Source organism: Panthera leo, chromosome A2 (genome assembly GCF_018350215.1).
Source record: "Panthera leo isolate Ple1 chromosome A2, P.leo_Ple1_pat1.1, whole genome shotgun sequence".
NCBI lineage: Eukaryota > Metazoa > Chordata > Mammalia > Carnivora > Felidae > Panthera > Panthera leo.
This window is the reverse complement of record NC_056680.1, coordinates 138553380-138568057: the sequence shown is the minus strand read 5'-3', so window position 1 is coordinate 138568057 and position 14678 is coordinate 138553380. Positions and strand designations below refer to the sequence as shown.

At 35.9% G+C, this 14678-nt stretch overlaps 1 protein-coding gene across 8 annotated transcripts in view; it reads left to right on the top strand.

Annotated features, from left to right (window-relative positions):
• The window catches only part of CADPS2 (calcium dependent secretion activator 2), a 534192-nt gene that overhangs the window by 393107 nt on the left and 126407 nt on the right, over nucleotides 1-14678 (top strand). For all 8 annotated transcript variants that reach the window (XM_042923255.1, XM_042923240.1, XM_042923248.1 and 5 more), the window contains one exon: nucleotides 12518-12619. In XM_042923255.1, coding sequence (XP_042779189.1) covers nucleotides 12518-12619 — 102 coding nt within the window. The remainder of the gene's footprint in view (nucleotides 1-12517; nucleotides 12620-14678) is intronic.

Here is a 14678-nt window from a genome sequence, read left to right as displayed (position 1 = left end):
TCAGTGGGAGAGTGCCACTTTCCTGGAGGGAGGACCAACTAGATATATTATTTGGAATTCTTCTGCAAGGAAATTTGTCTTCTCTCTATTTACTCAAACATTTATCTATATTAATCGGGATTCATATGTAGTTATTTTGTACTTTGGGTTATAATCTGATACTGCTTTATTTTGTTGCTCAAATGGTTCCAGCTTGAGCCATTGAGAGCTCTTCCAGACTGACTCCCTATGATAGGTACTAAAACATGCTCCAAGCTCATCTTGCATTTTCCCCCGTCTGGTAAGTGGAAAACTGTAGGTGCCATAGTGGATTCTTTCTCCTGCTTATGCCAATTTTTGCTTTGTATATTTTGAGGCTGTTTATTAGGTACATTCAAGTTTAAAATTGTTAAATCCTCCTAGAGAATGGGAATTATTATCATTGTTTAATAATGACCCTTTTTACAACTAATGTATTTTGCATTCGAGTTTATTAAGATGGTTATTAATGTAGCCTTCTTTTGGTATTTGTCTGATATGTTTATTCATACTTTTAGCCTTTCTGTATTCTTGTGTTTTAGTGTATTTTATAAATAGCAAACTAGATTCTGATTTAATTCTCCAGTATGACAATTTGTTTTTTAATCAGTTTAGTCCATTTACAATTATGTGTATTGATATAAATGAATTTATTTCTACCATTTTATTTTGGCCTTTCTTTTTTTTGGTTCATGTTTGTAGGCTTTTTGTTTCTTTCTTGCCCTATTGTTTTATCCAGGTTCTTTTCTTCTGTTTTTTTTCCCCCTCAATAGCTTACATTTTCCAACATTTGAGATTTTACCAAGCATGTTGCTAAAAAATTTTTAAGTTTTATGCTAATCAACACACTTCTTCTCCTTCTAAAGAGTAGAGAGATCTTTACTGTCTATGCTTTAATTCTCTGGTATTTCAGTTGTATCCTTGTTTATTTGTTTTCTATTTTATACTCAACACTTGCTTAGATTTAGAATTTTTTCCTTTTTTCCTGAAGTATATTTTTTGGAATTTCCTATTATGGAGCACTTATGGATAGTGAATTTTTATTTGGAACTGTGTGTGTTCTACATTTTTTCAAAGAAAATTTTGCTAGGTGTACAGTTCTAGATTGACTGTTACTTTCTCTCAAAACTTTAAAGATAATACTTCCTTCTCTTCTGGCTTCCTTTGTTACGAGAAAGAAAGCTGTTGGCAATCTAATTGCCATTCTTTTGATGTGGATTTGTCTCTCCTCTCTGGATACTTTCAAGATTATTTTGTTCATTAGTGTTTTGTGGGTTCACTATAACATATCTACATGTGAATTTCTTTTCATGTATACTGTTGGGGGTTCCTGTGGATTTCTGATCCATGTACCCTGATATTGAGTAAGTGCAGATTTCTTTGAATTTACCTTGATTTGGGTGTGAAGATCCATGTTTGCCATCGTTCTGGAATATTGTTATCTCTTTCAATGTTGGTTCTCCCCTAATCTCTTTTCTGAAATTTCAAATATCCATATATGAGGCATTTATCTTATGTATGTTTTAATGTCTATAATACATATTCTACTTATTTCTCTAGTTGCATTCTGGGTAATACTTTCAGTTCTATCTTCAAAGAACTTGACAGAGTTTTTCTATAAAGGGCCAGATAGTAAACATAATAAATATTTTGGACTTTGTGGGCCATATGATCTCTGCCACAATTGCTCAAGTGTATGTTTTAGTGCAAAAACAGCCAAGAGTAATATGTAAATGAATGGGTGTGGTTTGTGTTCTAATAAAATTTTATTCATAAAAACAAGTGGTAGACTATACTTTGCCAACCCTTACTCTATCTCATTCTCTTTTTAGTGAGGATATCTACTTTTTAACCCACTCATTGAATTGTTAATTTCAATTTTTTTTTTAGTTCTGGAAATTTCTATTTGGTTCTTTTTAAAATCCATTTGATTTTTGTTTTGTTTGTTTTTTGTTGTTGTGTTTTGAGAGAGAGAGAGAGTGCGTGCATGCATGATCCAGGGAGGGAGGGAATCTTAATCAGGCTCCACTCTGCCCATGTGGGGCTTGATTGCACTACTGTGAAATCAAGACCTGAACTGCAATCGAGAGTCAGACGCTCAGCTGACTAAGCCACTCTGGCACCCCCATTTCATCATTTCTGAACCTCTCTCATTTGATTCTTGGTTTTTAGTTTTTATCTCTCCCTCATTTTCCCCTTAGACCTTTATAATTATTTTATATTCTGATCAATTTTAATAACTAAAATTTTCTAGGCGTTTATATCTTGTTTCTGCTGACATTTTTGCCATGGTCACTGTTTTCTTATTCAGCTAGCTTTTTTTTTTTTTTTTTTTTTTTTTTTTAGTAGGCACATGTATTTGAAATTAATTTGTGAGAATTCTACAAGGCCTGGTTGAGAATGCGAATACTCTCTTTTAAAGAGGATGTGCTCTTGCTTTTACTTGGTGATTGAGGTGCTACTGGAGCTACTTTAGTTTCTCATCTTGGGGATTTCTTGATTGCACAGGTAGTACCCAGTTTAATGAGGTTGGGCATATGGTTCATATTGTCAGGAAAGCCTCTTTCCCTCAATCTTTAGATGTTGTGGAAACAGACAGGTTTCCTTGTTGCCTCCCCCTTACAAGAATGTGGATTCTTTCTGGCCCGTCCTTTAACTGATAGTACAGCCCAGTTGTTTGTACTGGGCCCAGTTTTTGCAGGAATCTCCGGTTCAGTGGCCCCTGGGGTTGCGGACCCCATGGTGCATTCTCTTGAACATAGCTGTAAAGCCTCCTTAGTATCAGCATTTACCCCCCCAAGGCAGCCCTGTTGTTCACATGCACCCCCCACTTTGGTTTCAGTTTCTGGTTCCTTTTCATTTTCCTCTGGAGAATTTTTTTTAACTTTCTTCTGAGTACAGCACATTTAACTACTGTATGCTTATTATGACTTTGGCAGTGTTTAGGTGTTTTGTAGTGAAAAGGGGCTTTTGGAGTATCAAGTCAACCCACTATACTAGAAGCAGAAGAGTCATATAAAATTTGCATTTTGGAAAAAAAATATTTGAACATCTTGACTATGGAGAACCTGTTGGAATGCTCTCCACAACCTCTGCTTCTAGTTCCACCTGAGTAAATGCTGCTTGTCTGTTACATCTCAGCTGAAAAATCATTCCAAACCTGACTCCTTCCCTGAAAATCCATACTACCTCAAAGCTTTGTACCTTTGCCCTTCTTTATTGCAATTGTGCATTACTGTCTGGTTTTTCTTTTAATGCCTTTCCCTGCTATAAACTCTGTTGGGGCAGGACACATTTCTGTTCTGGTTATATTTTCCCCAGCACCTAGGCAGGTACTCAATGAATATTTGTTGAGTCAGGAAATGAATGATAGTGGCCATCTGTTTACAAATTTTATAAGTGAAATGTTGGGACACTTGGTAAGTAGAGTTCACAATTAAATATTCTGAATGAATCAAATGCAATGATTTTTATGACCTGTGGAGAGATTCTGTATAAAGCGGAAAGATTGTATCCTTTTGCCACCCAGAAATTAATAGATTAAAACAATGAAATACTCTTTTTATGTATAAAATTGAAAATGATTATAACAAATGATAAAGACAACAGTTGATGAGATTGCAGGGAAATGAATCATTTCATGCACATGGGTCACAGAGCAAACATAAGTAAGTGCTTTCTTAAAAAGCAATTTGGTAGTATGTATCAAATTTCTGAAAACATCATTACATTGTCTTAGCTTGGGCCACCGTAAAAAAAACTCCATCAGTTGGGTGGCTTAAACATTAGGAATTTATTTTCTCACAGTTTTGGAGATTGGAAGTCAGAGATCAAGGTGCCCAGCATGGTCAGGTTCTGGGGAAGGCTCTCTTCCTGACTTGCAAATGACTTCCTTCCCCCCATGTCCTCATATAACAGAGAAAAAGAAATCCCACTCTTTCTCTTCTTAGAAGGCCACCCATCCTATCAGTTTAGTGTCCCACCCCTATGACTGACCTCTTTTAACCTGATTACCACCTAAAAGTGCCATCTGTAAATACAGTAACATTGATTACTGTAGGACTTCAGCATATGGATTTTCATTCATGGTGGATTCAGTACAATCCATAGGACCACTTATCCAACAATGTACTTTCAAGAATTTACCCTAAAGAAGCAATAAGAGGTGGATTAAAAATATTATAGTGTAAGATTATGTATATGTAAGAATATATGTGTGGGGCACCTGGATGGCTCAGTTTGTTAAGCGTTTGAGTCTTGAAGTAGGCTCAGGTCATGATCTCACAGTTCATGGGTTCAAACCCTGCCTCAGGCTCCACACTGACAGTATATGGAGCCTGCTTGGGATTCTCTATCTGCCCCTCCCCTGAGCGTGCACACATGCTTTTTCTCTCTTGCTGTCAAAATAAACTTAAAAAAAAAGTTTACTCTATATATGGTAGTATACATGGTAGGAAGAAATAGAGGAAAAAGTCTAAATTCTAATGGAATACTGGGTAAGTTATGGTACTTCCATAACATGAAATATCATACTTACATTAAAAAGCATAAATGGCGGGGGCACCCAGGTGGCTCAGGCAGTTAAGCATCCGACTCCTGATTTAGGCTCAGGTTGTGATCTCACAGTTTTGTGAGTTCAGGTCCACACTGGGCTCTGCACAGGCAGTGAGGAGCCTTCTTGGGCTTCTCTCTTTCTCTCTCTGCCCCTTCCTCACTCATGCTGTCTCTGTCTCTCTCAAAATAAATAAATAAAACTAAAAAAAATTTTAAGCATACATTAGGAGAAGAGGTTTATAGTTCATTATAAATAAATTCAAATTATAAATCAGACTTGCAGTGCATGTATAGATTTATAGAACAAAAACTGGAATTACATTTACAAAATGATTGGGACATTTAAAGAAATTTTAAATTTTGTCTTTGTGGTTTTCTGAATTCTTCTCCTAAGTTATGTACATATAGACCTTTAGTTAAAATGTTGTGGTTTTTTTAAATAATATTAGGTATGGGTCAAAGATGACCTATCAACACTACCAATGTTAATACTGTTTATTTTTATTTAAAAATCACCTTGATATTTTATTTCTATTAAATTCTAGAGTTCTATGCAGTAATGATTTTAGTTTGGTTCCAGGAGAGCCCAGTTATCAAACACTTTGATAATGGTCTATGACCTGTTCATCACTAAACACAAAAACTGAGTCACAAGATCACATATCTTCATAGAGTTGGATAACTGCTTTTTTGTGAATAAGTATCTTTTTTTTTTTTAATAACTCCCAAAGAAAACAGGCCACAGTAGGAAATTCAAATAAGTAATGGATTAGGAGGGAGGAATGTTTAGAAAGATAATAGGAGTTGTAAATTTCATTTGCAAAATATTTTTTCTTTTGCAATTCATGGAAAGTGCTTCTTCTGTCTCAATGAACATAGGGGTCGAATTAATTTCTTCTGGATATTTAAAATAATCAGGGGAAATGACACTGATTTATGTGACCAATATATGATCATCCAAATGAGATATCATTTTGTTTCAAACAATTAAGAAGTGTTCTAGGTTAGGGAACAAAATTGAGAGATTGTTGTTTTCTCCCTCCTCTCCCGTCACTTCTCATTCTTGTGCTGTGTCTTCCTCTCCTTTTTATTCTGTTCACAAATGGATATTGGTGAGAACTACACGAAGTGCAAAGTGACTTTGACCTGCTGTGCTGCAGGCCCAGTTGACAATTCCGAAAGGCCACTCTCCAGGTGTCTCTCCCCTTCTCACTTTGTTCAGGGGAAGCTAAGAGGTCCTACATTCCTCATAAGAGACAGCACGTGAAAAGAAGCCTCTAAGAAACTCAGACACACCATGAACTTTGCTATCTGCCCTGTCATTGCTTACAAAATCTCTTTTGCTGCAAGCCACCAAACTTCCAGGACAAACTTATTTGATGAACTGGGGCGGAGGCGGAGGCGGGGGTGGGGGTGGGGAGGTGTTGGTGAAGGAAATCTGTATTTACCAGACTTTTCTTTACAATGGTAACTCCTGGTATCTTTCTTCAACCCACAAGCTTCCTGAGCACTCTCTTCCAAGCAATATGCAGGCTTCTAGAGATTATAAAACCAAGGACACTTTTATCCCTTAACTATCTAGAGTCTGTCCGGCTGATAAAATGATTAAGGAAATAACCATAGAATGAATATGTTAACAATTTTCATTAAATAACCAAATACTCATCAGCACTAAATGAGTCTTTTGAAGTGGGGATTGTGGAGAGATCCCATGATCAAATAATTTTGAAAAGTGATGTGAAAGTTAAACAGATTTCTTTACTATGAGACTTCGCAAACGCCTTGACGTGCCTTGGTTACATCATGGGCCTCCAGCAAGGTCTCATAAATTATATTGTTCAAAAAACCCTTGAGTGTTAGGACCATCGTTTTTTTAAAACCTGTTAGGAGCCAGATGAAATAGATATTTAAATTAGTTTTCATCAATCTTTACGGGCCTCTGAAAGTCTGTATTATACCGGAAAAAAAGGACCATAAAATGTGTGAACTGTAAACTGTTCAAGGGAAATGAAGCTATGAGGTTAGACTATATTAAAATATTTAAGCAGATTGCCTCATTAATGTTTGCTCTTCTCCAATGACGGACTCTGCAACCCATTTTTCACACTTTCCCTTTTCGATCTTTCTTGAAATATAATTCTTAGCTTCACAGAAACTAATTTCTTATCTGAACTACCCCAAAAGCCATCAGAGATGATAGAAGGTGGGTTATAATACTGTTTCTCTTGTTCTGAGTGGTCTTTCAAAAACATCCCTCTCAGGGGCGCCTGGGTGGCTCAGTCGGTTAAGCATCCAACTTTGGCTCAGGTCGTGATCTCACAGTTTGTGAGTTGGAGCCCTGCATTAGATTCTGTGCTGCGAGCTCAGAGCCTGGAGCCTGCTTGGAATTCTGTCTCCTCCTCTCTCTGCCCCTCCCCCACTTACACACTGGCTCCCTCTCTCCCCCTCTCTCTCTGCAATATAAATAAACATTAACTTTTTTTAATCTTTCTCAATTTAGAGCTTATTTTGTACTTGTCACCAAAAGAGTTGCTAGTAATGACAGGATGTCCAGCATATATAATGGATTCTATTTGTTTTAAAATGCCTAATCTTCCAGATTGACCAATGGCACAAGTTACAAAATCCATTGTAAGATCGCTTAGGTCATGTAGGAATTTAATAAACTTAATTTGTATAAGGCCTTAATATGTATAGGAACTATTTTTGGATGAATCTGCTTTTCAGAAAAGGTAGTGTGTGTGTCTATACATGTGAACGTGCCTGCGTGTGATTCTTTCTCAGAGAACAGACTGTGACCCCGAGGCAAATGTAAGATGAGGCTCTTTAGCATCAGTCAGAGGATTCTGTTGTATGAATTCTTTTTTTTTTTTTAAAGAGTCTATCAAGTACAATTAACATAGACCCAACTACATGTTCATTTGTTTATTATGTAATGCCAGAAAGAAGTTCTATGTCATAACTTGTTTGGGTCTATAATTAAAAGAAATGCATCTACTATTACACTGTATTTTATAATTTGTTAATATCTTAAACTTTCATGGAGCAGTTTTCTTAAAATCATGTGACTTCAGTAACTGCAGGCCCCAAGAAAAAAAGGAAAGATTTAAATCTTGGTACCTGAGAGGGTCTTTTTGTGTCATTGGAACAGCTTTAATATTTAATTATCAGTCATAGAATTAAGCTGCAAGTAACATTTGAATCAGAAAATTGGCTTTTTATTGTAGAATTTTCAATAACCATATTTTAACGTCATCTGAAAAGATGTCAGTGTCAAAGAGGCATGATTTATTTTACTTTTATTATCTTGGGGGGGAAAATTCTGTTTTTGAGATTTAAAGCAAATGATTTCACTAATAATTAAATGACAGGTAAATACTAAAAATGTTCTGCTAAGTGTAAATATAGCTAACTTTTTTTAGAACTCTTTTACCCAGAATATTAGAGTTAATTCCTGTTCTGTTCGCCAAAAAATTTCCTGTTTTACCCACTGTGATAGGATTTAAAACATTGCAAATAATCTAATACTAATAAGCAATAATATTTTTGATATTACTAATTCATGAATTTTTATAATCTGTACTTGGTATTTTTATATTCTGTGTATCACTTATTCATGTCTTTAGCACTTCCGTATTGAACATCAGTCTGCCAGTTCTGGGTACCAGGGTTGCAGCACAAAGGAGGCAGATAATAAAAACAAGTCTGTCATGTGTGGGGTGATGGCGGTATGCACAGTGAGCAGCAGTAAAGCATATTAAAGGAGAAGAGACCTGTGGGAAGGGGAGATTACATCTTTACCTCAGGTGTTTAGAGAAAACCTCACTGATTCTGAGTCCTTTAGGTTGAGATGAGAAGGGAGTGAGCAAGCCATGTGTGACTAGAAAAGTGGGAGCAGCATATGCAAAGGCCCTGAGGCATGTGTTCTGTGTTTGAGGGCTAGCTAGGAGACCATCATGGGGCGGGGGGTCTGCTGTGAGGGGTAGAGAAGATCAGAGTGTGAGTGTGGGGAGAGGGGGTCCTAACAGGTCTTGTGGAGCATTATAAAGGTTTGGGCTTTTGCAATGAGTTGTTCGCATGACAAAGCATGACTCATACTTGGAAAAGGCTCACCCTAGTGTGTTGCCAAGACTCTGACATAGAAAAGACTAGAAAAGGGAGACCAACGAGGCTGAAGCCATACCAGGATATGTTTTGAAGGTATAACTGACAGAAACTAATTTATAAGCTAAGTTTGTAAAGCTATTGTTTTAAATTTCTATTACCTTGGGTCTACTAGATGAATGTTCATAATATATAACTGTTTTAAGTTTCTCTTAAAGCTGCTTTCTACAAGTACAAATTTCAGAACTGACTTTGTTGAGATTTTTTTAATAGAATTACTGATTCAGTGGCAGGTATTTTGTTTTTGTTTTGTTTTTTAATATAATTTATTTTGAGAGAGAGCACACATGAGCAGGGGAGGGGCAGAGAGAGAGAGAGAGAGAGAGAGAGAGAATCCCAAGTGCAGGGAGCCCCACCCGGGCCTTGATTTCACAAACTGATGAACTGTGAGATCATGCCCTGAGCCAAAATGCAGTCAGATGCTTAACTGACTGAGCGACCCAGGTGCCCTATAGGTATTTTAAATTTTATCAGTTTTTAAGCTTGCTGCCTTATGTGAGTAATATAGAAAATGTCTGATGTAAGTAAGTATGCTTGAAATATTCCACATTGCCTCTCAGATACAGTTTCCATTTTTTAACACAAATTTTTTTCCTCTTTATTATTTTCTGTGAAAATATCGGGGAAAGAGAGTAAGATGTGGGCACTACGAGCCCTGGATTTGGAATGCAAGAGACCTAGGTTCAAGTCCAGGCCTCTGAACTTATAATCGGTATGACCTTGGGAAAGTCACCTCACCCCCCTGACCCTAAGCAGCCTCCTCTCTTGGAGGCTGCAGAATGGATTGCTGTGAGCCTCTTATGTTATGCATATAAAACAGCTAGCATAGTACCAGGGGCACGTTAAGAATTTTGTTTCTGGTAATTGCTATATTTGTTTTGATAACAACCATGACAAGGAAGATCTGATGACACAGAGGTATTTGTGTTTATTAGGAAGAATAATTTTAGAAGGAGCTGTTACCTGTAGGCATGACTGCAGCTAAGTTATTTGTTACCATCACTTAGGTATAGATGCCTACTCCGTATACCTAACATTCAGTACGTAGTCTGGTATATGCACTAAAGGCATGTAAATAAGGACAAGTCCAAAATACTAACTCCGGTGTTTAACTGGTCGGATTTATACCTAATGAAATAATCTCACTAAAATGGCAGCCCTTCGCTGTGTATGACAGTCTTTATTTTAGTGAAAGTTCACACAAGTGATGTTCCCCTGACTTACCTTTCTTGCTTTTTATCACCTAAACCCCTGGCTCCGTTGTGTGAGGTAGGTGAGGTGCCCAAGTGAAGTTTGATATGGCAGGACGAGTTGCTGTATCCTTGTGAATCACAATCTCCTTTGACAGTTGAAGCAAGGTTGACTCTAACATAACTGTGTGGAGTCTGCCAGAGAACAAAGCCAAAGAACCATATCAGTCATCAGAAAACTAAAGATAAGTTCCTTGCCCTTTTTCATCAAAGTTTGCATAGGTGAAATACCCACCCACAACGTGGTATGAGTTTTTGTGCTGTGTAATAACATAATGTGGCTATAGTTTTCATCTGAATGCTCAAATTCCCAGGTTAATGATTTATATAGAACTCTCCACTTGAACTTTTGTGATCATTATTGTACTTATTTTTAAGTGTACTTATTTTTAAGTCTGGGTTGTGTTATTGTTTTCTCAGTGGGTATTTATTCTGAATTACTATGTGAAAAATCCATTTTATTACAAATGATTATAATATTACAAATTTGTTTTTAATTTTTTTAATGTTTTTATTTGTTTTTGAGAAGAGAGAGACAGAGCATGAGCGGGGGAGGGGAGAGAGAAAGAGGGAGACACAGAATCTGAAGCAGGCTCCAGGCTCTGAGCTGTCAGCACAGAGCCCGATGCGGGGCTCAAACTCACAAGCTGTGAGATCATGACCTGAGCTGAAGTTGGATGCTTAACCAACAGAGCCACCCAGGTGCCCCTATAATATTACAAATTATTATAAAACATTGGGTTAGCTCAAAGTTCATTGTTTTGTAATTTCTAGATCAGACTTTCTTTTCTCCTTCCTAAAAATACTTGAAAAAATATTTGAATATTTTTCTGGAGTTCACATCCTGATGCAATGTATTATTCTATGAAATTAAATAATTGATGTTTCCCTATTTAAGGATGAAGTATAATTATAAGAATTTCACAGCATAAATTCTAGCAGCAGTGAGTTTCTGAAATAACAAATTATTTACTCTATAGTGGAAAAGAAATTTTTAGACTTAAGAGATGCCTTGATATCAATAAAAGGTCTTTGTCATAATGATTCAGGTATAACTTTAAAATTAATTGCTTTTATCCTAATTGACTAGTTGCAAGCATCAAAGATACACACACACACACACACACACACACACACACACACACACACACACACATATGTATGTAAAACAAGAGTGGGAGAACCAAATAAAAGCCTTATGGGAAAGTTATATGAAGCATTTCCATAATCATTTCTACCCATTTTATACATAAACATTAAAAATTAGTTAAAATTATAAATATATAAGTCTTTGGGAACTATAAAATATAATCTTTAGAAAAATAAGCTAATTGAGGAAGAAATGATTAGTGTTAATTATCAAATCCAAAAGATTCATTTTGTTGAAATATACACTTTTTGAATGATATCAATACATCTTTCTCTTTGCATTAACTAAGTTAAAATTCATATGTTCAAAATTTTTGATGATTGTTGCACAAGCAGACTTAAACTTATATAGTATAAATTCTAAATCCATTATTCATTAGAAATATCTTATACTTTTAATCCTGATCTTAGTAAAAGAAGATGTCTGTTTAGTCTTCATAATTACTTCTAAAAATTTTAATGAGATCTTGCCTTGATTCCATAGGGATATTTGGCTAAGCACAAAAATCCTGAAACATAGATGGTCTGTCTTCTCTATATGCTTTTATTCAAGTATTTATTTTTATTTTTAAATAAGTTAAAATTTGTGTGCCAACACACTTAAATAAACAAAAATATGGTACAATAAACCACTACATCTGTTCAGAATTTCTGTGTTTTTTCAATTAAAATTAAATCTCCAGTTTCACATTAGCTTAATTTTTATTTGGAAGAAAAGAAGTTAAGATATTTTAGTTTGTGTTCAGTATGATTTTATAATATTTCTATCCAGGGGATATTTATTCAATTTGTCAAATATTTGATGCCACTATAAAATACTTTTCACTGTCATCTCAAGGACTAATCATTGTTTTCTGTAGATCTGGAAAATATTTATTGTACTCCTTTACCTTGAAGGCTGTCTAAAACAGAATAGTTCGATTGCATTCATTCCAGGTTAAAATCTGAAACAAATGACTACAAATACCTCCTTTAAATAAATTTCCACTATAGATGCAAGTAATATGTATACTGTGAACCAGTATACATTTTTCTTATCTATTCTTCAGGGAAATATAAAGATTACACACACACACACACACACACACACACACACACACACACATAAGGGCAATGGGTGGCTCAGGTGGATAAGCATCCAACTCTTGGTTTCAACTCAGGTCATGATCTCAGGGTTCATGAGACTGAGCCCTGTGTTGGGCTCTGCACTGATGGCATGGAGCCTACATTGTATTCTCTCTCCCTCTCTCTGTGCCCCTCCCACACTTGCACTTTCTTTTCTCTCAAAATATATGTGTATAAATAAAGATATATATAAAGATATAAAATACATGATATTAACCATTCTATCAATATAAATGACTGATTTTGATTTTTTCCAGGCCTGATGGAATTGGAACAGTTTCAATGGAAGAAAAAGAGAGATTTGAGGAGATAAAAGAAAGACTCTCTTCCCTTTTAGAAAATCAGATAAGCCATTTCAGGTATATATATTCCATTCATTAATATTAAGTATTTGCTTTCTTCATTCAACACTCCAATCCCCCACAGCTGTTTATCATGTCTTTCTGCTGCTACACAAGAACTACCAGTAGCTTCTTTTCCAATGCCTGCAAGGTAAGATCCACGTTCCTCAGTCTGTGGTCTGTTTCTAAGCCCACCACCATTCAGTTTCCACCATTTGCTAAGGTAGATCCCTTCACCCTTCAGTGTCCAGTGTGGAACGTATTTCTCACGTGCGCATTTCTCATTCTTGAGTAGCCTCTTTCCCCAGCTCTGGTGACTAGTCCTTTCTCTCAGAATCACCAAGCAAGGAACCTCTTATGTCCTGTCTTCACAGTGTAGCCTTTCTCAATCATTCCAGCAAAGACTGAAAAACCTGAAGTCTTTCAGCATATATCATCTGTAGTTTTCACTAGTCGTTTATCACATAGTTATAACACCCATTTTTTAAGCCATTAGTTATCCTTTTATTTATATTTTCTGAGAACAAGGGTCCCACTGCCTGGCACAGTTTCTTGCTCAAAAAAATTAACCATTTACACTAAGAAACATTTGCATAGTGAAAGGTCAAAAATCTTAATATTTTTCCCCCTGATTATAGTTAGCTAAACAGAACCTCATGGTTAAAAACAGAAATTTGCCAATATGTTCCCTTTTTTTTTTCAATCATTTTTACCAGGTCCTATAGTATGTTGTGTCTTACAACATACTTGTCTTGTTGCAGAGATCAGACTTGAAATTATTTCATCATTACTGAAAACTTCGGTTAATATACTTCTGTAATAGTTCAAGAAAGCTGTTACTTAACCCTTACCTTCTAGGCATATTATAAGTCTTCCCCTGTGAGTCTGACTAGCTCAAGAGAGAAGACCTAAAGCCATGGACAATAAAGACTCCCACTGGAACAGCCCAGCCAGATTCTTCTTTAGCAAAGACCATAGTCTACACATACCCACCTTAAGTGCATATAGCTTCCATTCAGGTGTTTACTGCCACGCTTTTGAAAATGATCAGACAACCAAGGTCATCAGACATTTGAGGAAAGTATTTAATATGGAAAATAGAGTCTAAAATAAGTAAATACGAAAAGAACAATTGGGAAAACATGGGGAAAGTAAAATTAATGTGGGGACTAAGGCAATGAAAATCTGTTATTGATGTCCTTGGAGAGGTTTAAGAAGATAGGGCAACTATAAAACAAAAGAAGGATGTTGTTAAAAATTAAAAAAAATGAATAAACCTCAAGGAACAAATACAAACACATACACGCTATTAAAAATTAAGTTAACGAAACCTTCTAGAAAGTAATAGGAGAAAGGTAGGAAAATGGAAATACAAAGATAAGAAAAATTAAGGATTTGCTCAGGAGTTTCATCACCATAAATAATAGGAATTCTGGAAACATAAGGCTGAAAGTAGGAAATTGTCAATACATTTATTCAAAAACATTTTACAGAAGTAAGAGACATAAGTGTTCACAGTGAAAGAGCTCATTGAGTACCCAGCACAATGGATTAGAATAGATACTCATCAGGGACATTTTCATGAACTTCCAGCATCTTGGGGATAAAAGAGAAGATCGTGAAATACAAAGAATCCAGAATCAGAATTACTTCTCAACATTGATTCGTTCTACAAACATACATTGAGTACATATTGTGTGTCAGGCAGAGAACAAAGTTAAAGTTCCTTTTCTTCAACTTTCATTCTGATGAGAGGAGCAATACAGATATTCAGAAAACAATGCATCACTGTCTTCAAATTTCTGAGGAAAGATTATTTTCAACCTAGAATTCTATACCAGTAACAGTCTTAAGGGTAGTAGTAGAAAAATATTTTCAGACATTAGGACCTTAAAAGATATGCTTCTTGAGGTGACTGACTGCTAAAGCCAGTAGACCATGTAGCTCTTGATCTCAGGGGTTATGAGTTCAAGCTCCATGCTGGGCATGGAGCCCACTTAAAAAAAAAAAAAAAAGATATGCTTCCCATAATCCCTTTCTGGAGAGTACAAATTCCAGACAAAGGAAAAAACAAGGA